The sequence below is a fragment of the Periplaneta americana genome, chromosome 17 (assembly GCF_040183065.1).
Source record: "Periplaneta americana isolate PAMFEO1 chromosome 17, P.americana_PAMFEO1_priV1, whole genome shotgun sequence".
Lineage (NCBI taxonomy): Eukaryota > Metazoa > Arthropoda > Insecta > Blattodea > Blattidae > Periplaneta > Periplaneta americana.
In genome coordinates, this window is record NC_091133.1 from 110,459,588 (window position 1) to 110,484,017 (window position 24,430).

The window sequence follows — 24,430 nt, forward strand, 5'->3', positions numbered from 1 at the left end:
AGTAGTAGTAGTAGTAGTAGTAGTAGTAAGGGAGACTGACAGTAACGTCGCGTGTTCGATTCTCAATGGGGTCACGGATTTTCTCCATTGATCTCCTTCCGGCCGCACTATGACCGTGCGGTTTTTCCTCTCTTGTACGGAGGAGGGATCCCGAAGGCTTACACTGCAGCCTGAGGCTTATTGTGCCTTACCACTCTTATTCTGTGAATGACTGGATAGCCGTACTGTACAAGGATAGCACGCCGCACCATGAACTTAACCCGGGCTATGACTGTATGCATGATGATATGTGAATTAATGATGGCGAAATGAGTCCGAGGTCCAACGCCGAAAGTTTCCCAGCTATTCTGCTTCAATTAGTTGAGAAAAAAACCCCAACCAGGATTTGAACCCTGGCCCGCAAATTTCACGGTCAGACGCGCTAACCGTTACTCCACAGCGATGGATTGGCCTTGGGGTTTACCCGTCTCGAGATTGCTGAAAAATAAAAGTAACTGTCATCATGTTTCAGCGCTATTATTCTATGTCATCCCAAACGGATCACCCTGTATTTTGCCTTGTAAGAATATTTAGACATTCCTGTGTGCTAAGGGTACAAACGAGCTGGTAGTCTATTCGCGTTCGTAATCCAAGAAGTCCGGCCGGTGCCATCGAATTGCGTCACGCCGATTCATGTGAGTAATTATGGGAAGAAATTTTAAGAAAAAGAAAGAAAGAAAGAAGATGATACTACAAAGAGGTAACTGCTATTTCATCCATCAACCGGATGTAATGATACTGCAAGTCCAGAAGTGTGGTCTTTGAACCTTCTAAGTAAAGACCTCCTTCTTGGAAACTCGTGGCGCAAGACACAAGGCAGGGTATGCACGGAGTCTCTTCTTTCCGACATTCACGTTCATTTGTGAATTTCTGAGTAACTGCAACTATTCTGCACTTGCAAGTGGTGGTCACACGTTGTAAACCGTTGCCTTTTGGAAGTCGAGTTTTTTTTTTGTGATGCTGTATCAGCTAAAAGGCGTCGATGGGATTGGTGATACCGAGATCGTATTTGGCGAGATGAGGCCGAGGATTCACCATAGGCTACCTTATATTTGCCTTAATGTTGGGGAAAACCTCGGAAAAAACCCAACCAGGTAATCGGCTCAAGGGGGAATCGAACCCACACCCAGTCCACATCTATGGAGTAACGGCCAGCGCGTCTGGCCGTGAAACCAGGTGGCCCGGGTTCGATTCCCGGTCGGGGCAAGTTACCTGATTGACGTTTTTTCCGGGGTTTTCCCTCAACCCAATATGAGCAAATGCTGGGTAACTTTCGGTGCTGGACCCCGGACTTATTTCACTGGCATTATCACCTTCATCTCATTCAGACGCTAAATAACCTAAGATGTTGATAAAGCGTCGTAAAATAACCTACTAAAAAAAAAGAACCCACGCTCGAGCGCAACTTCGGAACAGCAGGCAAGCGTCTCTGCCGACTGACCTACGCCGGTAGCTTAGAAGTCGTATTAAAAGTGGTGTTCCTTACATTACAAGTATGCAGATAAGTCCAAGCCGTCCATGTCTGTGGAGTAACGGTTAGCATGTCTGACCGTGAAATGAGCAGGCCCGGGTTCAAATCCTGGTTGGTACAAGTTAATTTTAATTAACTGCCGTTAAATAAAACATAAGTTAAGACGCGGCTTATATTTGGGTCATCGATCTATGAACGTAAGCATGTCTGATGCGTGCGTTCCCGACCGAAAGCCGAGCTACACACTCTGTAGTGAACTCAATTACCATTTTGTTTCTTAAGATTCGAATAAGGATATCTTATGCGAAGTTTTACCGTTAGATGGCAGGAGCGTTCCATGCGGCGCAACATGTTGTAGGGCTGTATTGTGTCATATGCTACAGTTGATTACGTTCTCCCGCTTGCTGGTTTTCTGTGCGTGTCAAAATTATATTTACAATTATTTTGTATAACCTTAATACAGGGACATCATTTTATTTTTACTTCAATTTTTATTGTACCTGCGTTTCTAAATGTACTTGGCCCCCACCCCTTTCACTAATCTCCTTGCTAAGGTCAGTCACACAAACTTACGGCCGCTGTTGCTAGCAGTGAAGTACTACAGAGTACAGTGTGTTTCAGAAATATGTTGCGTTTTCTATAGAAGAAAGAGCTTATATTATTGAAGTTTATATTCACACAGGTATGGCGTGTAGCATAACTGAATTTATCTGTGTGAATTGAGTACAAGTGAAGATTAGAGTTACCGAAAGTACGGTACCCTATAATATGGTACGGTACTTAACAGCATTATTTAAACAAGAGTTTTGTTTTACTGTTTGTAAGTATGAAGGACGATGATGGAAACTGGAATATTACAATAGGCTATAACCGAATGTGAACAACAGTTTTTTTTCACAATTTCCTGATTATACCATTACGGAATATTTTCGTAGAAATGTCATTAATCTGGTAGATAAATTTAGAGCAACAGAGTGTACAGAAAGAAAGAAAAGTGTAAGATGGCCAACAAAGGTGACAGAAGATGCTGTAGAAGATACTAGAGAAAGGATGCAGGGAAGTCCTAATAAGTCAGTCAAGAAGTTAGCTGTAGAAATTTGAGTTTCTTACGTAAGTGCTCACAAAATTCTCAAGAATAAATTAGGTTAGTAATATGCTGAAAAAAGTAGACATTACATAATGAATATAACCGCCTGAAGAGTTGAGTTTATGAAACAAAATTGTTGCTATTCTACTGTTTTTTGATAAAATACCGTAAAAGTAATGATCAAACTGAAAATCATAATACTGTATTTCCCTGTAACATAAATGGATACACTACTTTTCTCTCCTCCTGTAGCTAGTAAAATGATTTGTTTGCATATTGCACTAGCAACTCCAAACTCCTGTAATGGAAGGGGGGTAATAGTGTTTCCAAGTATAGCCAGGTTAATGTTAAAAATGTTGGTAAAAATAAAGTGATGTCCCTGTATAATTCAGTATTTTCTTACCTCAAAATTTAATTTAATTTAATTTAATCTACCGTAAATAATAGCGTAAACTTTTATAATACTGAGTGATTCCCCTTAAGAGATGGATGAGGAAATCTGCAGTATGCAGAATATAGGTACGAGTAAATTGAATGTTCATGAACCTGAACGAGAACTTTGAGAACGAGGTGTACGAATAAAATAAATAAATAAAAATAGGAACGTTTACCTCTTTAATCATTAGTATTGTAAGTACCACACGCTAAAAACAGGATATGCAGCCACCAATGTGTTTTTCTTTTTATAGGAAAGGAACTATCGAGATTGAATTCCTCGTATTGTTTTTCTAGTTGCAGAAAGATCAAATGCAATGTTTGATAAGATGATATAATATGATCATAGTAGTATCACGATTATTCATGAGTTTTGTAGGTTAAGGACATGCAGTTTTGAATAGTATGTAGGATGGTTTTGAAAATTTGAAGTAAAAACACGGTTTTAATATAATTAGTCTACAGCACGTTAAAAACATTATTCACGAAATGGGTTCCACTACGGATCGTCCTGGATAATAAACATCCCAGTTAATCGAGAGTTTACTGCAGGCATAAACTTCGGAGACTCCTAGAAGTACTGAATGTAATCTAAGCTAACATAGCTTGCTGTCGAGGTTGCACATGATTGTATTAATGTTTTCCTCTCTTTCAAAATTAAACTGTAGCTAGCAGTAAGTAGTTATTTTTATTTAATAACGCAATTTAATTATTTAAATTTTTTTAAGGTTTAAAGCATGTAATCAAAATATTTCGGGACCTGAATGAAGACAAAAGACTTTCCCTGGTTTTCACGAATGGGAATACAACAAAATTGGGCATTTTGAGTTATTTTTAAGAGTATTTAATGCACTAATACACTACGTAAATTCTCAGTGTTCATATACCAGAAAACAAATGCACATGCAAAGCGCATCCCTCAAAGTACACGTGCGCTATCTGTTGGTGCTAGTTCAGGATATCCATTTTGTTTCAGAGTCGTAGTCCACATTTTTTTCAACTATAATTACGTTAACTACACTGTATGTACAGTACACACATCAGCACACCATGTACACACACACACACACACACACACACACACACTTGGTATTAGCAATTGCAACCCAGGGATAATTAAGCGAAAAGCAATCTTGCCACAATCCTCAATTTCATTACAATCACCATTAGAGCCAGGAAGTTCATGTCCTAAAAACCTACGAAATATGCATGCAAGTATGCCTTTAAAAACCTTAAAATATGACAATAAATATGCACTAATAAAATTCTATATTTCCTGATATCACTAAAAAAAATACTGTGCCGTGACATTCGCTAGGTATGCTGTGAAACCTTCAATACTTTTCTGGTAAAAATAATTATAATAATTTCACTCAATACCAGTTTTCAAAAATAGAATAATTATGTTTTTATTTTAGAAATCCAAACTATGCATTTTTATGCAACATAAAATCAGCTTTAATGAGCGTAAACGCGAAAATATGCCACAATAATATAAATATCATGAAATATTATGCATTTATGAAAAAGGAAAAATATACAAATATATGCAACATACAATTTGATTAGATAAGCTTAAATGTTGATGATTCGTAAAGATAATTTAATAAGCAATTAATTACAAGCAATGGAAAAATATATGAAATGCATGGACTTCCTGGCCCTAGTTATCATAGTGTGTGAACTTACAAGTATGTGATATGTCGTTTCCTCCACCCTTCAGCTCCCACAACGAATCTCTTTTGTCGATTGCCCTTGTGACGTACTACATCAGGAACTCCACACCGTTTGGCCACCATTAGCTTAAAGAGATAGGAAAAAGCGAGCTTTATTGTAATATCGACCTTCAGCATTGGATATCAAAGTAAATACACCGTGTTCACATTTTAATTGGCTATAAAATAAAATAGAGACCTTGTGCCAATCTGATGTGAGTGTTACAACTGTCCAACTTTGATCAGAAGCTGTAAATTATTTCTTTTCTCCAGGAAATTTCATTCATTGTTGAAGTTAAAATGGCGTCACCGCAAAAAATGCGCAAATCGTTGTAAAGTTTGCTGAGTTAAAATAAGTCATATTAATGCAACGAAACTTTAGAGTGCACCAATAAAAACGCTATGAAATCATGGTACAGCAAATTTCTTGCCACTGGAAGCGTCAAAAGGAAGCGTTCATGTGGAAAACAGAGAATATCTGATGAGTAGAGTCAGGATTTTTGTGTAATTACATAATATTTTTTCCTTGCTGTGAATCTCTCTGAAAACTCAAAATGTCGACGAATTAGACTACTAAGGTCCGGTTTCTTTAACCTTTGTTAAAATGCACCTAACATAGCGTTAATTAACTATATGTTAAAAGTATAAATTGCTGTTAAAAATATTGCGTTTCTTCAACTTTACATTTCACATTTTAACATTTTGTTTGTTAACTCTATGTTAGGACCAGAGATTCTAGAGTTTAACCATAACCTATAACCAAGTGTAGACTCAATTCTGTTTTCTGAACTCTGACAATTGCGATTCTCGCTTGTTTCCGTTGTTTGATTCAGAAAGGATAAAATCTTTCTATCCTCTCAGGTTTAATTTATGCTTCTTTCCTCGTCTGTAACACTAGCGTGAAGCGGCGTATTGGTATTAATGTTGTGAAATGGAAAACACTGGAACAAAAAGAAATCGTGGGACTAATTTCTCTTCGTTCGAGAGAAGCCTTCTGCTGGAAGTATAATCCAGTTATTGAGAATAAACAAACAAACGGATCTACGTTGAAAGCAAAAAGTGAGGTTTGGCAGAAAACAGCCTATACCTTCGTATAAACATCTATTCTGTCAAATCACTGAAATCATCCGCTCTGTTTATGTATTCATGGATATCATTTTCTAAATAACCAAGATATAGAAGTTCAACCATATTGAATACTTCTATGCTAACAGAGAGTTAAATGATTTAACAGCATGAAGTTGGTCAGTTAAATTAACATGGGTTTTAACAGCCTGTTAGTACTAACAGTAGTTGAAGAAATGCTTCAACTGTTAAGTTTACAGTTAAAATGGAATAACACACTGTTATAATTTAACAAAGTTGAAGAAGCCGGTCATAAGACTACTACATTTAATTTTAGTACTACATAGTTTTACATATTTCGCACAATACTACATATTTTAAGATAATTATATGTTTTTATAATTACAATTAAAATCCATACCATATGTCTTTCAATTAAAATTGTGAAGAAAATTTTATTATTAATATTTCAGCATAAGCTAAACCAAGGTTATAAAATATATATACAATTTTAAAGTCAGAGTTTTCAGTACATAATGCGTTACACATTTTAGCATTGTCCAATGTAGAAGCCATTGCACAGACAGTCTAGACAGACTGAAAGATCATTTCAAACACGTTACAATTAACAGATCACAGACATAAACAAGCGACACAACAATTCAACAGACGCAGAACACATCACAAACTCCAATCACAACTACAGCAACATAGACACTGACATGAAAATACTACACATCCAGCGAAAAAAAAACAGAAACTTGACACTCTAGAACAATATGAACTTTACAAATACATAAAAACACACACACAACACATCCTGAACATTCAGCTGAATTTCAAACACACATCATTTTCGACACAATCGTGAACAGACTCCACTATAACAGGAAACCAGAAGATAGCGCTGGAACTCACTAGGATTTAGAGGATGACGCAAAACCACGTCGAAACTAGTCAACCAAGTAATTCACCATCAAAATTCATAATACTAACACAGTGAAGTAGTTATTACTTGATCAATAACGTTCATCAGTGAAGTGTTAGAAAGGTGTATCCAAGAATGAAGATTTCTAAGATTATTAAGAAATGTTAAGGATCATCATCTTTTTCATTTTTCTATACTGGGTGTTCCAGAAATTCATGTCTTAAATTTAATAGATAGGCGTAGTAGAAGAGGGAAAAAAACATTTTTTGTCAGAGAACTTAGGGTCGACGTTGCGCCGTTAGCACGCTAGACGGTGTTAGACTGAAGATTGCTATTTATTCGGTTGGTACACTGGTTGGTTCCATCTTACTTCCAGTCCGTCTCAACGGCGAAACCTACTTCCACCTCCTCCAAGAAACACTCCCTCCCTTGATGGTAAGGCAACGTATGTAGTTACAGCATGATGGCCACCCATTATTTCACACATAATATTAGTACATTCCTGGAGAATGTATTTCCAGACAGGTGGATTGACCTTAGCGGACATGTTTGGCCACCAAGATCTCCTGACCTCCTGCCTGGACTTCTTATGTGGTCACACGGGTATTTTAGAGTACGTCACTTCTATAGATGATGAGGAGGACCTAGAAACAGAATTTTGTCCTCAGCGGACTCGATACGTACTATCATTGGGATCTTTGAGATAGTCCGACAGGTTGGTGTTCAGAGTTCAATGGTGCCCACTTTGAGCACCATCCCTTACTGTTGTACAGTAAGGGATGGTACATAGGGTGGACAGGCAACAGCTGTATCAAGATTGACGTGCCTTATGTGACGCAGATCCTAAATTACCTGGCAAAAAAAAAAAATGTTTTATTTTGGCCTTTTCTACCATCGATCAAATTTAATGCATGAACTTTTGATATATTTTCAATGATTCGGTCCTTCTGCCTGTTCCGTCCTCATTCTTGTGAGCATTATGAACCACCAGAGATATTCATGAATAGCGCAACTCCTTGGACGTGTGGTTAGAATGACGCAATGCTACCGGTTAGAACAGACACAAGGACCACACACAGAGTCCCTGTGGGATTTGTTAATGTTCTTCCTGAAATAAAATGTTTAATCCATATCTTACCTCAAGTGTTGCATTGTCCAATTTTCCTGTTTGTGGAATATCACCAAATTTTTGAACGGTTTTGATGGCGTCTACTATAGCGGCTTCACTGTAGAGAGCCTCTGAATCAGCAGGACCTTGTTCCAGGTATCCAAACTGACGCATGAATTTTATCTGGAAATAAATTATCCATTTTAATTACCGGTACTCATTATTACTTAATAGCAGAATATTCAAATGACACGAATATTCTTTTTTCGTGACTCAAATTCTAAAAGAGTTCATCATCATTATCACCACCAGCACCATTGTATCATCGTCATCTCCACCATCAACGTTACCACCATCGTCATCATTGCTGCTCGAAGTGGTACGTTATAATATCGTCTTCAACTCTATCTCATTTTTTTAGCGCGAAGAGAAACAAACATATCAGCATCACGTTCTATAGCACCGTATTTCAGTGGGTTTCGTGATTAAATGCACGGTTAATTATAATTTTTTCACTTACTATGAATTTTATTTTTATTTTATTTTTACATTTAAAATATACATTTATTACAATCAGGAAATTACAGAAATATATATTAAATGTAATAGAAACAAAGATTAAAAATAAGTTTGAAGTTTCCGGCAACATCGCCGCTAACACGCTCTACTCGTGATATAGATGTAAGAGGTCAACGAAATCGGTGTGTCTCGGTAGGTGAGCTGCTCTCTGCCAAGACGTTGCCATTTGCTCGCATCGTGCAATGGCTTGAATTTAGAGATTTTTAAAATTAAATTTACCGAAAACCGTGTACGCTATTGAAATAGGACACCAGAGGGATAATTTTTTTTCTTAGATTACCTATAGATAGAACATAGGAGGAGTGATAGCAGGAGGAAGAAGAATAAACTGCATAAGATTTGCTGATAATATGGCGTTGTTAACATAAGAGGAAATGATACTAAAGGATATGCTACTGGAGCTAAATGACAGCTGTTAGCAGTATGGGATGAAGATAAATGCAAATAAGACGAATATCATGGTCACAGGAAGAAAAATACACAAGATAAACTTGCGAATTCCAAATGAGGCAGTAGAGCAAGTGGACAGCTTCAAATATTTGGGATGTACTATAAACAGTAACATGAGGTGCTGCCAGGAAGTCAAAAGGAGGATGGCAATGGCCAAGGAAGCTTTTAATAGAAAAAAGAGCACTTTCTGCGGACCTCTGGAAAGAGAACTAAGGAAGAGACTAGTGAAGTGCTTTGTATGGAGTGTGGCATTGTATGGGGCAGAAACATGGACATTACGACGAAGTGAAGAGAAGCGAATAGAAGCATTTTAAATGTGGATATGGAAAAGAATGGAACGTGTGAAGTGGACAGACAGAATAAGAAATGAAATTTTGTTGGAAAGAGTGGGGGAAGAAAGGATGATGCTGCAATTAATCAAGAAGAGGAAAAGGAACTGGTTGGATTGATGGCTGAGAAGAAAGTGTCTACTGAAGGATTCACTGGAAGAAATGGTGAACGGGAGAAGAGTTCGGGGTAGAAGAAGATATCAGATGATAGACGACATTGAGATATATGGATCATATAAGGAAACAAAGAGGAAGGCAGAAAATAGAAAAACTGGAGAAAGCTGGGTTTGTAATGAGAGACCTGCCCTTGGGCAGGACACTAAATGAATGAATGAATGAATGAATGAATGAATGTTCATAGTGCCGATTAGTATTGTGCAGTGTTCAAACATGAGAGAGGAAACCAAGACATTACAAACTTCGTCTTATTCCATATGAAAAACTAATAGCAAGATATGTGCTCGAATCCTTAAGCGGTTTAAAATAGTGCCCTGCAATGTTCGAACATGAGAGTGGCAACCAGACATTACGAACGTCGTCTTATTTCATATGAAAAACTTATCGCAAGATCTGTGCTAAATTCCTTAAGCAGTTGAAACATGAATGGATGGGAGTGGAGGACAGCTACGCGTAACGTGGTGGAAAAACACGATAGGCCTGCTCTTGCAGAACGAACATCGGTGAATATCGAACTTCACCATACTCGACAAACTTGAACCGAACATAGCACCGGTAATGCGCAACGCTAATGCTATTATATAGTATACTTTCATCATCCGTATAGTCACACATCTATTGTTACCGAGCAACTGCGATCTATTTGAATATTACGTGAAGAATGTAATTATAGCTATTTTCTGTCAGTATTTTGTATAATAACAACTGTCATGTATTTTTAAAACATAATTAAGCATTTGAAATGTGGATATGGAGAAGGATGGAGCGTGTGAAATGTACAGACAGAATAAGAAACGAAGCTGTGTTGGAAAGAGTGGGTGAAGAAAGAATGATGCTGAAACTGATCAGGAAGAGGAAAAGGAATTGGTTGGGTCACTGATTGAGAAGAAACTGGCTTCTGAAGCTGGAAGGATGGTGAACGGGAGAAGAGTTCGGGGCAGAGAAAGATAATCAGATGATAGACGACATTAAGATATAATGGATCATATGCGGAGAATAAGAGTAATAATAATAGTAATAATAATAATAATAATAATAATAATAATAATAATAATAATAATACTTACTTACTGGCTTTGAAGGAACCTGGAGGTTCATTGCCGCTCTCACATAAGCCCGCCATTGGTCCCTATCGTGAGCAAGATTAATCCAGTCTCTATCATCATATCCCACCTCCCTCAAATTCATTTTAATATTATCTTCCCATCTACGCCTCGGCCTCCCCAAAGGACTTTTTTCCTTCGACCTCCCAACTAACACTGTATATGCATTTCTGGATTCGCCCATACTTGCTACATGCCCTACCCATCTCAAGCGTCTGGATTTAATGTTCCTAATTATGTCAGGTGAAGAATACAATGCGTGCAGTTCTGTGTTGTGTAACTTTCTCCATTCTCCTGTAACTTCATCCCTCTTAACCCCAAATATTTTCCTAAGCACCTTATTCTCAAACACCCTTAATCTATGCTCCTCTCTCAGAGCGAGAGTCCAAGTTTCACAACCATAAAGAACAACCGGTAATATAACTGTTTTATAAATTCTAACTTTCAGATATTTTGACAGCAGACTGGATGGTAAAAGCTTCTCAACGGAATAATAACAGGCATCTCCCATATTTATTCTATGTGTAATTTCCTCCCGAGTATCATTTATATTTGTTACTGTTCATCCCAGGTATTTGAATTTTTCCACCTCTTCAAAAGATAAATTTCCAATTTTTATATTTCCATTTCGTATAATATTCTGGTCACGAGACATAATCATATACTTCGTCCTATCTGAATTTACTTCTCTTTACTTGCTTCAAGTAAAATTCCCGTGTTTTCTCTAATCGTTTGTGGATTTTCTCCTAACATAATAATAATAATAATAATAATAATAATAATAATAATAATAATAATAATAATAATAATAATGAGATGTGATTCCGATTTTTGACAGTTGTCATGTTCACACTTCTGTTGTCATCCGAAAGAAACGTAGGCTACGTAGAATACGACATTGGTGAAGCATTGTTTCCGCTCTGGTATTTGCGGTAAACCTTTATCTCTCGATTGCACTTATCTCTCCTCCTCTCTTTTTAATCTGATACTACACGGACGTGTGGCAGAATTCTCTTGATACAGAATCAGGAACACTGGAACTATGTCATATTTAATTTCTTTTGTAATCTATTTCATTAAGTTGTGTAAGCTGGAAATATAACAGCTTTCCGATATTTTACCTCCCTTAGTACGTACTATTCCTCGCCTAAACTGTATCACGGATAATCCTTGGCAATTCTGATTATGGCAAAGTAAACATTATACTATTTTTCTTAAATTGAAATTATCTATAGTAATCTCAGACTTCGAGTGACATTTATTAAGATTACTTCGCGAATAAAATAAAAATGTAATTAATATATACAGGGTTAGTTAAAAGTTCCGCACCACCTAAATAACTTTTGAAGCATGTGGTTCAGCGACATGAAACTTGGTATGTGGGGATAACCATATACTAAGAACTCAATAATGGTATTACCGAGTTTTTTCTACTTCCGGTTTAACCGTAAGTAACTCCAACTCTCTTATTTATAAATGGAACACCCAATATATATTTTTTTATTTTTGAATAAAGCTCATTAAGAGCTTTTCAAAAAGTACCCACACTTCATACTTCTGTACAAATTCAGTGTTGCTAAGTCAAGAAAACAGAAAAGTGTATCGAATATTAAAATAATAAATGCACCACCTAAATAACTTTTGAAGCATACGGTTCAGTGATATGAAACTTGGTATGTGAGGATAACCATATACTAAGAACTCAATAATGATATTACCGAGTTTTTTCTACTTCCGGTTTAACCGGAAGTAACTCCAACTCTCTTATTTTAAATGGAACACTCAATATATATATATATATATATATATATATATATATATTTTATTTTTGAATAAAGCTCATTAAGAGCTTTTCAAAAAGTACCCACACTTGATACTTCTGTACAAATTCAGTGTTTTTAAGTCAAGAAAACAGAAAAGTGTATCGAATATTAAAATAATAAATGCACCACCTAAATAACTTTTGAAGCATACGGTTCAGTGATATGAAACTTGGTATGTGAGGATAACCATATGCTAAGAACTCAATAATGGTATTACCGAGTGTTTTATACTTCCGGTTTAATCGGAAGTAACTCCAACTCTCTTATTTTAAATGGAGCACTCAATATGTTTTTTTTTTTTTTATTTTTGAATAAAGCTCATTAAGAGCTTTTCAAAAAGTACCCACACTTGATCATCATCATCATCTGTGGTCATACAGCCCTTTTAGTTTAGCCTTGACCTCCTTAAGAATTGCCGCCCAATCTTCCCTCTCTAGGGCTCTCCGTCTCCATCTCTTAATTCCTGCTTTAACTAGATCATTCTGAACATCATCCAACCATCGTAGTTTTGGTCTTCCTGCTCTTCTTTTACCACTTAGCGTGGCATCTAGTAATCTTTTAGGAATATTATTATTGTCCATTCTGATAATGTGGCCCAGCCACTCCAGCCGTCTAATTTTTATATCAGTGACAATACTTGAATCTTTATATAGTTTTTGTAGTTCAGAATTGGTCCTAATTCTCCACTCTCCCTTATCATAAATAGGGCCATAAACTTTTCTTAAAATTATCCTTTCCCACGTATTTAAGATGGTTATTGCTCGTTCAGGTAGAGTCCAGGTTTCGCTTCCAAAAGTTACTGTAGGTTTAATAATTGTTTTACCCACACTTGATACTTCTGTACAAATTCAGTGTTGCTAAATAAAAATGGAAGTGGTGCAAGATATTCCTAAAGCCTGGTTAAATCATTCCTTAAATGGTTTCTATGATCGAGTGACACATTGTAAAGCAGCTGAGGGCTCTCAATTTGAACACATAATTTAGAAGGTTAGCTAGCTTTGTTTTGTTTTTGTTAAGGAAGGAGTATTTTATTATTTTAATATTCGATACACTTTTCTGTTTTCTTGACTTAGCAACACTGAATTTGTACAGAAATATCGAGTGTGGGTACTTTTTGAAAAGCTCTTAATGAGCACTATTCAAAAATAAAAATATATATATATATATATATATACATATATATATACATATATATATATATATTTGTGTTCCATTTAAAATAAGAGAGTTGGAGTTACTTCCCGTTAAACTGGAAGTAGAAAAAACTCGGTAATACCATTATTGAGTTCTTAGTATATGGTTATCCTCACATACCAAGTTTCATGTCTCTGAACCATATGCTTCAAGAGTTATTTAGGTGGTGCGGGACTTTTAACTAACCCTGTATATCTCAAATAAGCTCATAAAATGTTAATAATTGTATACTTATGAATACTTAACCTATTCAGACATTGTGAAGTCGAAACAGATGAATAACGATCACTGCAATAAAGAAATTGAATGTTATTCAGTAATGCCAATTGAGAAAAGCTAAATACAGATTTTAACAATATTGATTACATGTATTGCACTTCTTATTATAACAAATACATTTTCATTATCTGCTGAAATAATAATTTAATTTAAACAGTTTATAACATAATTACAAATAACCTGATTAATAGCTTCATTAATTAAATGAACAATTGTTGTAAAGGAGTGTCATTTTCTTTAGATACAATGAACATGGAATTAGAAGATGAAGATTTAGATGTGGAAGTAGGATTTCGCACTTTATTTAGTACAATGGATTCATACTTATCGATTTACGGGGAAACAGTTGGCGACACTGACTAAACAAAAGAACGACCATGCGATAAATTGATAGTGATAAATCTAGATGCAAAAATTATCGCGATGTATGACTGTGATTGGTTGGAATTCAAAATTTCATTACACTTCTTCGGGATGACGTCATATAAACGATATAGGATAAATGATGTACTTTTTGTATGGAGTGAAGGGAAGCTAGTTGCCATTGAAAAGAAATTGTGTAACACTTTCTAATTTTTCTAGAAAATAACTAATGATTTCGTTCGAATGTCCGTTGCAGATATGAATCACTCCTGGTAGAACTAATATAACCTAGTAGTCCATAAGGAAAATAAAACTGTGATGCAAATAATTATGTGTAATATTTCATAGGTGTGTAAAGAAAACAAAGACGACGAGGAATTGTTAGGCTTAAGTGTAATAATTTTATTATGAATCACCGAGAGAATGTAACTTAAGGGAATGCAATTTAAAAACTGCTGTGGAACACAGAATTGCCTGTCATGTTTTCATATATGACATGTCATTAACTGTGGTAGAATGCTAGTAATTATTCTAGTTTCTGGAAACGCATGTAGTGGGTGGTTGCGAAGCAGATGTTGACAATAACGGCAATAAACAAAAGAGAAGCTTTCAAATAAAAGTGTTACCATTGATTAAAAACACGTGTTAATATTGTTGCCACTGAAAGATTTGTGATTCAAGTTCTAGCATTCTAATACCAAAAAAATAGTCGCTAAAACAGCTTGTGTTGTATAAAGAAGCCAAAAGTGATTGAGATATCATGAGTTCTAATTTCTTAGGTGTATTGGACGATATTAATATGTGAAAATTTTATTAAATATACAGAGTAAACCGTAAGAAATGTCATTAATTTCAGGGAGTTATTCTTTGAGATATTTCAAAATAAAAAGTTTAATAAAATTTTGCTCGTTTTTGCTTCCTTTTCGAAATAAAATTGTTTTATAATAGGAAACATTTTATAACATGTTTTGAAAAGCCATTGACTGAATTCCCAATATGCTTAATCAATTTAAGAGAGCAGTGTATTATGATAATAAATAATTGAAAGGATTTGAGTTTTGTCTTTTAAATGTGGAGGAATTGAAGCAGTGAGATCAATAACCATTCAAGTCCATTTGCACAAGTCCAAGTTTCGATAAAAATGCAAAAGAACTCTCTTTATTTCTTACCTAATTATTATTTTTTGCACTAATATTTCTGGTTGTTTTAGAGATCAGGACAAAGTAGTATACCAACTTTTAAAGTCGTAACACTTGTGGAAATATCAAAATTTATTTTCAAATTTGCAAAAAGTAAATAGCCAGAAGTGGACTTGAATGGTTATTGATCTCACAGAGCTTCAATTTGATCTGAACAAATGTAACATTGAAAAATTCCTTTGCAGAACGAAAAGTTACATTTGTTCGGATCAAATTTCTGCTCATTTAAAGAACAATCATTTATTAACACAATACACTAATATCTTAAATTCTGAGCATATTGGGAATTCGATCAATGGCTTTCCCAAAATACGCTACGAGATATTACGTATGAAACAATTTTTATCTCGAAAAGGAAGCAAAAACGAGCAAATATGTATTAAACTTTTTTGTTTGAAATATCTCAAAGAATAACTCCCTGAAATTAATGGCATTACTTACGGTTCACTCTACATTTTATAGAGCATTTAGGAAAGATGTCCTTTTCCATGACAAAAGAGGCAGTGTCCCATATCCAGACTACATCATAAAATCAACGCAGAGCTATGACTTAAATGCTAGCATGCTGGTCTTCCATCCATAGTCTATATGATGGTGGAATTATAGACGGAAACGTGGAATAATTCAGCACAGGGCAGTCAAATTCGTTAAAAGGAAAGTGAACATGGCGAAGAAATTGTTAAAGAATTAGAATGGCAACTTAGAAACTAGGCGAAGGCGCAGTGGCGTGTGGTGATAAATAATCCTGGTGGTGCACAAATATTTATTATGATTATGATTAGCATATTATTATTATTATTATTATTATTATTATTATTATTATTATTATTATTATTATTATTATTATCATTATAGGTACTAACTACTACATACCTATTAAGATATGTTACGTAGGTATAGATTTATATAATTTTGTTAGTCAAGAAATTGGAGTTAATCATTTTCCTATGTAGGTCCAGTAATAGCAAAGTAAAGTGTTCAATTTCTATTGCAGCACACCGTAAATAGTATTGTTTTCGCTATATTGCGTTTTATAACACAGTTCACACGTTCACAAGCATTCGATACGTGTGTCGTCTTATCAGCCTTAACTGCTAAAAAGTCAGCAGCATTCTTTATTTCTTTGAAATCTCATCTGGCATACATCAAAATGGCTTGAAGGACTTCGTTCTGTACAGTGTTTGATGTGCTCTTAAACACTGTTCCTCTTTCCAAATGTTCCTTAAAAGTGCGTCTAATTCAGAACTGAAATTGATTAGGCCAAGAAAAATACTAGCGTTTAAAGATGAGTTTCCGACATCGTGACCTCTTAAAGCCAACTCAAAAGCTCCACAAAACCGCACGCACATATCTGTTCTTGGTAACTTTATCATTGTGAAGTGCAACAATCCAATTGAATCCAATTGTGTCTGTATGTTTGTTTGAACCGACACTGCTAATTTAACATTATTGTTGATGTGTGCAGCTGAAGAATCGTGCTTTTTAATTCTTTCATTCATGTGATTCAAATCAATCATATCTGCAGAACGATAATCAAAATTATTTAGTTACTACGCACAGTCCTAAATTCAAACAGAAAAATAAATAAAATTCATAAAACGTACTTATTTTTGTCAATAAATGTTCGCCGTCGAACAACATGCAAGGAAAACAAAATACAGCGTCTTTTATATTGCAACCGCATATTGCATTTTTCGTAAGTTCGAATGTTGAATTTTCTAGTCACTTCTCTATTACTGTTCTTCGTCACTTATAATTTTAATTCATGTGTTAGTAGTTCAACCCATCTTATTTATTTTGAACTTTTCGTGTAAAGGTCTTATAGAAAATTACACATTTAAAAGATTTTGCACACTATTCATTGTAACATTTATGATGGAACGAGCTTGAGAACACATCTGAAAGTGCTCCTAAGCCCTCCTACGCACACTGTATTGCCTCCTTACCATGCTCCAAAGTCTGCCAGTGAAACAGTACTACTGCGCATGCTCGAATGGAGCAGTGTGCCGCAAGTGTCGAGCGGTAAACGTAAGTCCCAGGCGTCAACAAGAACAGTACACATGCAGTGTTATTTTTAAATAGTATTATAATAAAGAATTATGTCGCTCACATAGTCTACTGCAGCTCATTGATATAACTTTAAAAACATGTGTTATTTGAAGAGGTGGTGCACTGCTCCTGTGCTCCTTAAGAGAAATCGCCACTGCGAAGGCGAGCTAGGTTTACGCGTTATATAGCGCTTATAATTATGTATGATCAAATAGCATGGATAGATAATTATCACGAATTGAAATGCCACCTTTTTATGGTAGGAGTGATTATGAATTTAGAATCAAAACTAGACAACAGACAACAGAAGACGGTAAATTTTCACTCCCACCCAAATAGAACCATAAAAAGTTGGACTCAGTTGCATGTAGTGGTAAATTAGCTAATTAAGTTGATATGTAAGACATTAAGTTTGCAAGTTATTAATAATCCTGATATGTACCGGTAATTAGGATGTGTAATTACGTTAGTGTGTAATTAACTTAATGTGTAATTAATTCAGTTGATGTGTAATTAATGTAGTTGATGTGTAATTAATGTCGTTGGTGTGTAATTAATTATGTTGCTGTATAAGTAATGAAGTTGAAATGTAATTAAGAGAATGGAATTAATTAAGTTCATGTGTACATAATTAAGTTGATGTGTAATTAATTTAGTTAATATGTAATTAATTCAGATTGGAGTGTAATTAATTTAGTTTATGTGTAATTAATTTAGTTTATGTGTAATTAATTAAGTTAATATGAAGTTAATAGAGTTTATGAGTAATTAATAAGGATGATATGTAAATATTTAAGTTGATCGGTAATTAATTTATTTGATGTGTAATTAAGATAGTATGTTATTATTATAAAGTTGACATAAAATTACTAAGTTGCTATGTACTTAATTAAGTTGACAAATTAGGTTCACTTTAATTATTTAGCGTTAACTTTCAATAATGCTTCCTTTATTTTTTTATTTTATTAATTTATATATTTATTTATCTGCCTATATATTTTATTTTATTTACGCAATATTTGACAAGCAATACTGAAATAGGTATTTAAATCAATATTGAAATTATATTAAAACAAAATAATAGAGTGCAAAAACTCTCAAATACATTAAAGAAAACTGAACATATCAAATATTCAAACATAAAATTAAGTTAAGTGAATTCATCCCCGTATGAGCAACGCTCGAGTTCGGGGGTTGTATATTACATTATAGATGGGCGGAAAAAAGAGGAATACATAAACAAATTTAAGTAGTAAAAAGAAAATAGAATAGGATAGTTATTTTAGTAAGTTTACATAATCGATTATTATATTACTGTGAACTCTAATGATATGAGAGTAATTTGTTACCATTGGCACCGGCTGTTTACCCACTTGTAGTGTGAATAAATACATACATACAAATCCCTCTGTACCGTCTGTTTGTTCAACACAAATTCCATCATGACCTAGCCGGGGATCGAACCCGAGACCTTTGGAATTGTAGACTACTATTACTATTACCATCATGGCCAACCTTGAAGGAAGTATGAGGATTGTGAACCAATATTAACAGCTAGACTCCTTGATCTTGTGGTCAGCATGACGCAATGTACTGCTAAGGCAACTTTTTCCTATCGGAAGAAAAAACACTTCTGTCAAGAATGGAATGTGGATTTATTGGCACAAAAGTTACTAATTGGGGCGCAGAGGAAGATGATATTATTATTATTATTATTATTATTATTATTATTATTATTATTATTATTATTATTATTACTTACTTACTTACAAATGGCTTTTAAGGAACCCGAAGGTTCATTGCCGCCCTCACATAAGCCCGCCATCGGTGTAGCTAATCAACTAAAAATTTTAATTCCTGTTGGTACTGCAATAATTATAGTAGCTGATGTAAAATATGCTCGTGTATCAACATCTATTCCTGAGCAAGATTAATCCATTCTCTATCATCATACCCCACCTCCCTCAAATCCATTTTAATATTATCCTCCTATCTACGTCTCGGCCTCCCTAAAGGTATTTTTCCCTCCGGTCTCCCAACCAACACTCTATATGCATTTCTGGATTCGCCCATACGTGCTACATGCCGTGCCCATCTCATACGTCTGGATTTTAAGTTCCTAATTATGTTAGGTGAAGAATACAATGCGTGCAGTTCTGTGTTGTGTAACTTTCTCCATTCTCCTGTAACTTAGCCCCAAATATTTTCCTAAGCACCTTATTCTCAAACACCCTTAACCTATGTTCCTCTCTCAGAGTGAGAGTCCAAGTTTCACAACCATACAGAAGAACCGGTAATATAACTGTTTTATAAATTCTAACTTTCAGATTTTTTGACAGCAGACTGGATGATAAGAGCTTCTCGACCGAATAATAACACGCATTTCCCATATTTATTCTGCGTTTAATTTCCTCCCGAGTGTTATTTCTCTCTTATATCGAATTATGCACTCTTCACCCCCCTATTATTTATTCGCTCGATTTCATACTCTCTCTCGCTATCATAATATTAATACTCGATCACAACGCGATAACACGCTAGAAATTCCACTTCACGCATCGTCTCTGTATTCCTCATCCTTCACTGTTGCTACCTCTCGTCACTGGAACTCTCTGCCGCCTGAAGTCAAGGGCTGCCGAACATTGAATTCTTTCAAATCCAAGTTAGAAAATTATCTTATGACGAGTTGCCAAACTAACTATTATGACAAGTGTTGTATTGCATGTTTCCACGTATTCACATTTTTTTTATGTTCTAATGATATTCAACTTATTTTATATTTTTGTTTTCATATTTTCCGATAATGTTATATCTCTAATGTGTAAGTTGAGCTATATATAATCTTAATTTTTCTTATTGTGTGTACTTAGAAATATTGTATTCACTGTATACTTTGTACTGCACTATTTTATTACTACTATTAGTATTATTATTATTATTATTATTATTATTATTATTATTATTATTATTATTATTATTATTATTATTATTATGAATAATTGTCTTTTTTTTGTATGCCTCATTTATTTTTACCTGCTGTTCACATATTATTATGCTTTTTTCTTTCTTTCTGTATGTTATATATTATGTCTGATTTCTTCTTATTTGTTGTTTATATTTTATTATTATTATTATTATTATTATTATTATTATCTTATTCAGTTTTGTGTGTAAAATTGTAGTGTAATTTGTAAATTTGTAGTGTTTTTGTCACGCAGTCTTTACTCCTGGTTGAGTGTTAGAGAAGGCCGTATGGCCTTAACTCTGCCAGGTTAAATAAAACATTATTATTATTATTATTATTATTATTAGTATTATTATTATTATTATTATTATTATTATTATTATTATTTATATTTGTTACTGTTGCTCCAAGATATTTGAATTTTTCGTCCTCTTCGAAGGATAAATTTCAAATTTTTATATTTCCATTTCGTACAATATTCTGGTCACGAGACATAAATTATTATTATTATTATTATTATTATTATTATTATTATTATTATTATTATTATTATTACAATATATTATTGGTTTAACTGATCATAGTTCTATAATTTGAGGTATAGTTAAACAATAATAATTGATGGTTACATACCGCTGATGCTGGAGGAAGCGTCGAAGCCGTGGAAACTGGGGCACATTCCACCAGTGCAAACAACCACAGGAGCACCACCGCACTTATGACTGTAACTTGAGTGTTCGACATTGGGGCGAGTGTCTTCTGGACCCACTCCAAAATGCAAATACAAGTCCCACGAGTAGGAGAGGATAACTCAACTTATCTCCGTGTAGATCCCGAGCACTCAATTGCACGATGGAATTGATTAACTTGAGACTGCCAGACGTAATTGGATGGTAGACTGTCTGAGGAACAGAAATGTGCTCGCAACTCGACGGCTCCCCTTTCTTCTGTTAATGGACGATGTTGAGTAATTCTAACTACCAATTTTTTTTTACCCAAAGCACATGAGAAATACTATTTTTTTTATTTATGGAGGAAATACACAGCCGCCCTCGATATTCGAAGGAGAGACTTTAAAATTGTTTGTCTCTCTCCTCTGCCGCTTTATTGCCGGCTATAAATAGCGGCCGTTATTTTTGTCGTAATTAAAATCACCGTCATATGCGCCGCCGAGACACTTGTGTTGATCATCCGAAACTGGGAGAACGAGAAGGGATCGCACTTGACTGCCTGGGTAAAAAACCTTCTCTAAGAGGTTTCAAACGCGCGCTTGTGTTTATATCCCAACAGCCAACAGCTGGGCAGAAGGTCGGGTGTTTCTCGGTACTTGGTATGGGAGGAGTAAGGGAAGTGGCTCCAAGTGATTCATCCATCGTGTTCCCTCATTCATCGCAGAACAATCGAGCGGTGGAGTTGTCGCAATGGGTCCAGTTGTTTTTCTGTATTTCCTCACTTTTATAATTTGTGACGACAGCGCCTCCCGTCGTCAAAGTGCTCCGTCGAGGAATGTAAACAAGTTTAAAGTGACCTATTTTATACGAGGGTGCGTTGCGTCATTGTTGTGCCATATAAATTCATGTCAATTGAAACAATTCAGAACACAGCAATGAATAGTGCTGAAGCTGCTAAATCCAACAGGGATCTTCAAACTGTGGGACACGACTTCTCTGAAGCTCTCACGGCCTTAAGGAGACACTCCACTAAAAATGACAACTTTTTTCCTAATCATTTTTAAACCAAATTTTGAGAGCATGTTTAATATGTAAAGGACTAACAAAATCCAAATTTTTAACTCCCAATTGTTTTTGGCTTTTGATTTGTTATCTATTTTTCTATTTTGCGAGTATTTAGGAATATTTTCAAACCCAAGTTTCTAGTAGAATATTTCTATCTTTATGCTTCTTTTTTTCTGGTTACATTCACAAGTCATAGAGAAAAATTTCTATGCATTCATTTTATGAAATATCTCATTTATTTACTTTGACTATTACACTTTTACTACGTCATACTACTTTTGACCAATAAAACGGTACGAAAGGACGTCTTTCAACCAATCATGGCTGTTTATCGCACAATTTTATCGCGTCCCTAGCATTTGTTTAATTTTATCGCGTCCCTAGCATTTGTTTATTTTTATCACTATCCTAGCATTTGTTTACCAACATTTCAAACTGCACTGGTCTGGACGTCAAAAAACAGAAAATTACAAACCACTTCAGTCGATGCACAGCACTTTCAAATATGACTCGCATTGGCATTCAAGAACAAGAATTAATAAAGATCACTGGTCATAGCGATGCATCTTCCCTGAAATCCTATTTACAAATAAATTAAGATCACCATTCGGAAATCGTGAATAAGTTGAGGGATACAGCATTTACATCAACGAGTTCACTTCTTTTATGCACACATCCAATATAACATCAACCGAACCACCAACCACTAAAACATTCAAATTTGAAATTGTACTTTCAATAATTGTTTCTTTTAAAATTATTCATGTTTATGTTTTATTTCATCATCGTTAATTAAAACGTTTCTTTTTTATTTCATCATCCCTAATTAAAACTTTTCTAATACTTGTTTATATTATTTAGGTTATGTTTGTTATAGCTTCTGCTATTTGATATTATGGATAGTCACGTAACAGAGATTGTTTAATACTAAGATTTATTGAAAATCATCTGTCAAGTGACGTTGATTACTGGGATCCGGATGATTGAAGTGGAATGCAAATGTTTTAATAAAAATGAAACTGAATCAACAAAGCCTTCTTGGCTATTAACCGTCCACAGAGTTCAATGAATATTCCATAGTTGGCACAACTGATAACAAGAAAACAGCTAATCATAACACACTACTGCCATCTAGCGTAATGTTGAGATGGTACAATAGTACATTTGAAGACAGTTTTATTTTCGTAAGTCAATTAATATTTTATTGTATTGGAGTACTTTGTTACTTCTAATCTTTATATACTTTCTTCTAATCGTGTAATAGTCAATAAAATCCCACTGGAGTTTTGATTTTCTCTAGATAAATCTGCTAGTGTTCCACTCGCAGATTTATCGATAAAATCAAAACCTCTAGTGAGATTACTGTTGAAAAAATTTTTTGAAATTTTAAAAATGTTACTTTTCCTATACTTCATGAAAAAAAATAAAATAAACTAGCAGCATTTCTCACAAAATAAGTCCATAGAAACATGCAGCTACCTCATAAATACTTGCAGTAATAATTTCATCCAAATTGATTAAGTAATATTTGGCATAAAAAAGTTGGTGTTGAATCAAGAATAATAAACTTACGGAAAAATGGATTTGAAAGTAAAATGAATATTTATGTAAATTAAAATTGTGCTCTGCTACATTCATGTAGTAACTTCAGGGAGCCAGTTTTAGAACAAAAAGTTACTAGTTTTTGTAATTAGAGACTTGTAAAAAATAATTCTTTGACGAAAAAATAGTTGTGACAGCTCTTTAAATGCCACGCCTCCTTACAGCTTTAATTTAAACAAAATTAAACACATATGTAATCAGAAGTGACCTAATCCATTGGGATATGAAAATATACATTCTCAAGAAGTGAGGAGGTGAGAATGAGGTAGGCTACTCCAAAGCCACACTTTTAACAAACATGTTTTTTGTGCGAGTTCATTTCTTACACATATGGGGAAGCTACTAGTAAAATATTTTAAAAATTACTGAAAAAGTGACGTAAGTAGGTCTATACGCTGAAGAAATTATTATGATACCGCACCTAATAGCATTGGACTCTAAACTTTTAACACATTCTCATGTAAAATTGTATCTCTGTAACTTAGGACTATATCATTTCACCCCTTCAATTGTTTTTTTTTTTTATTTTTTTCTGCTACAGAGGGGCCTATAAATTGGCTGATCTCCTTACCGTTATTTACTTATTGTTACTGGTATGTTATTTATTTTCTCGTAGATCTTTATAGCACTCCAGCGCTAAACGATTAATAAAATCTATTTAAAAAAAAGGCTCTTTCCTGAAAATATTTTTTGTGAGGAATTGGAAGCCTATGTAATATTATACAACTGTTCAA

The 24,430-nt window shown here is 34.5% G+C and overlaps 1 protein-coding gene across 1 annotated transcript in view; it reads right to left on the minus strand.

Annotated features, from left to right (window-relative positions):
- Positions 1 to 21,242, minus strand: part of LOC138693351 (matrix metalloproteinase-25-like) — a 42,215-nt gene extending 20,973 nt beyond the window's left edge. The window contains exons 1-3 of the mRNA XM_069817268.1: positions 20,992 to 21,242; positions 7,879 to 8,031; positions 4,722 to 4,834 (exon numbers count right to left, since the gene is read on the minus strand). Of these exons, the coding sequence (XP_069673369.1) occupies positions 4,722 to 4,834; positions 7,879 to 8,031; positions 20,992 to 21,102 (377 nt within the window). The 5' untranslated portion in view covers positions 21,103 to 21,242. The remainder of the gene's footprint in view (positions 1 to 4,721; positions 4,835 to 7,878; positions 8,032 to 20,991) is intronic.
- Between the last annotated feature and the right edge of the window lie 3,188 nt (positions 21,243 to 24,430).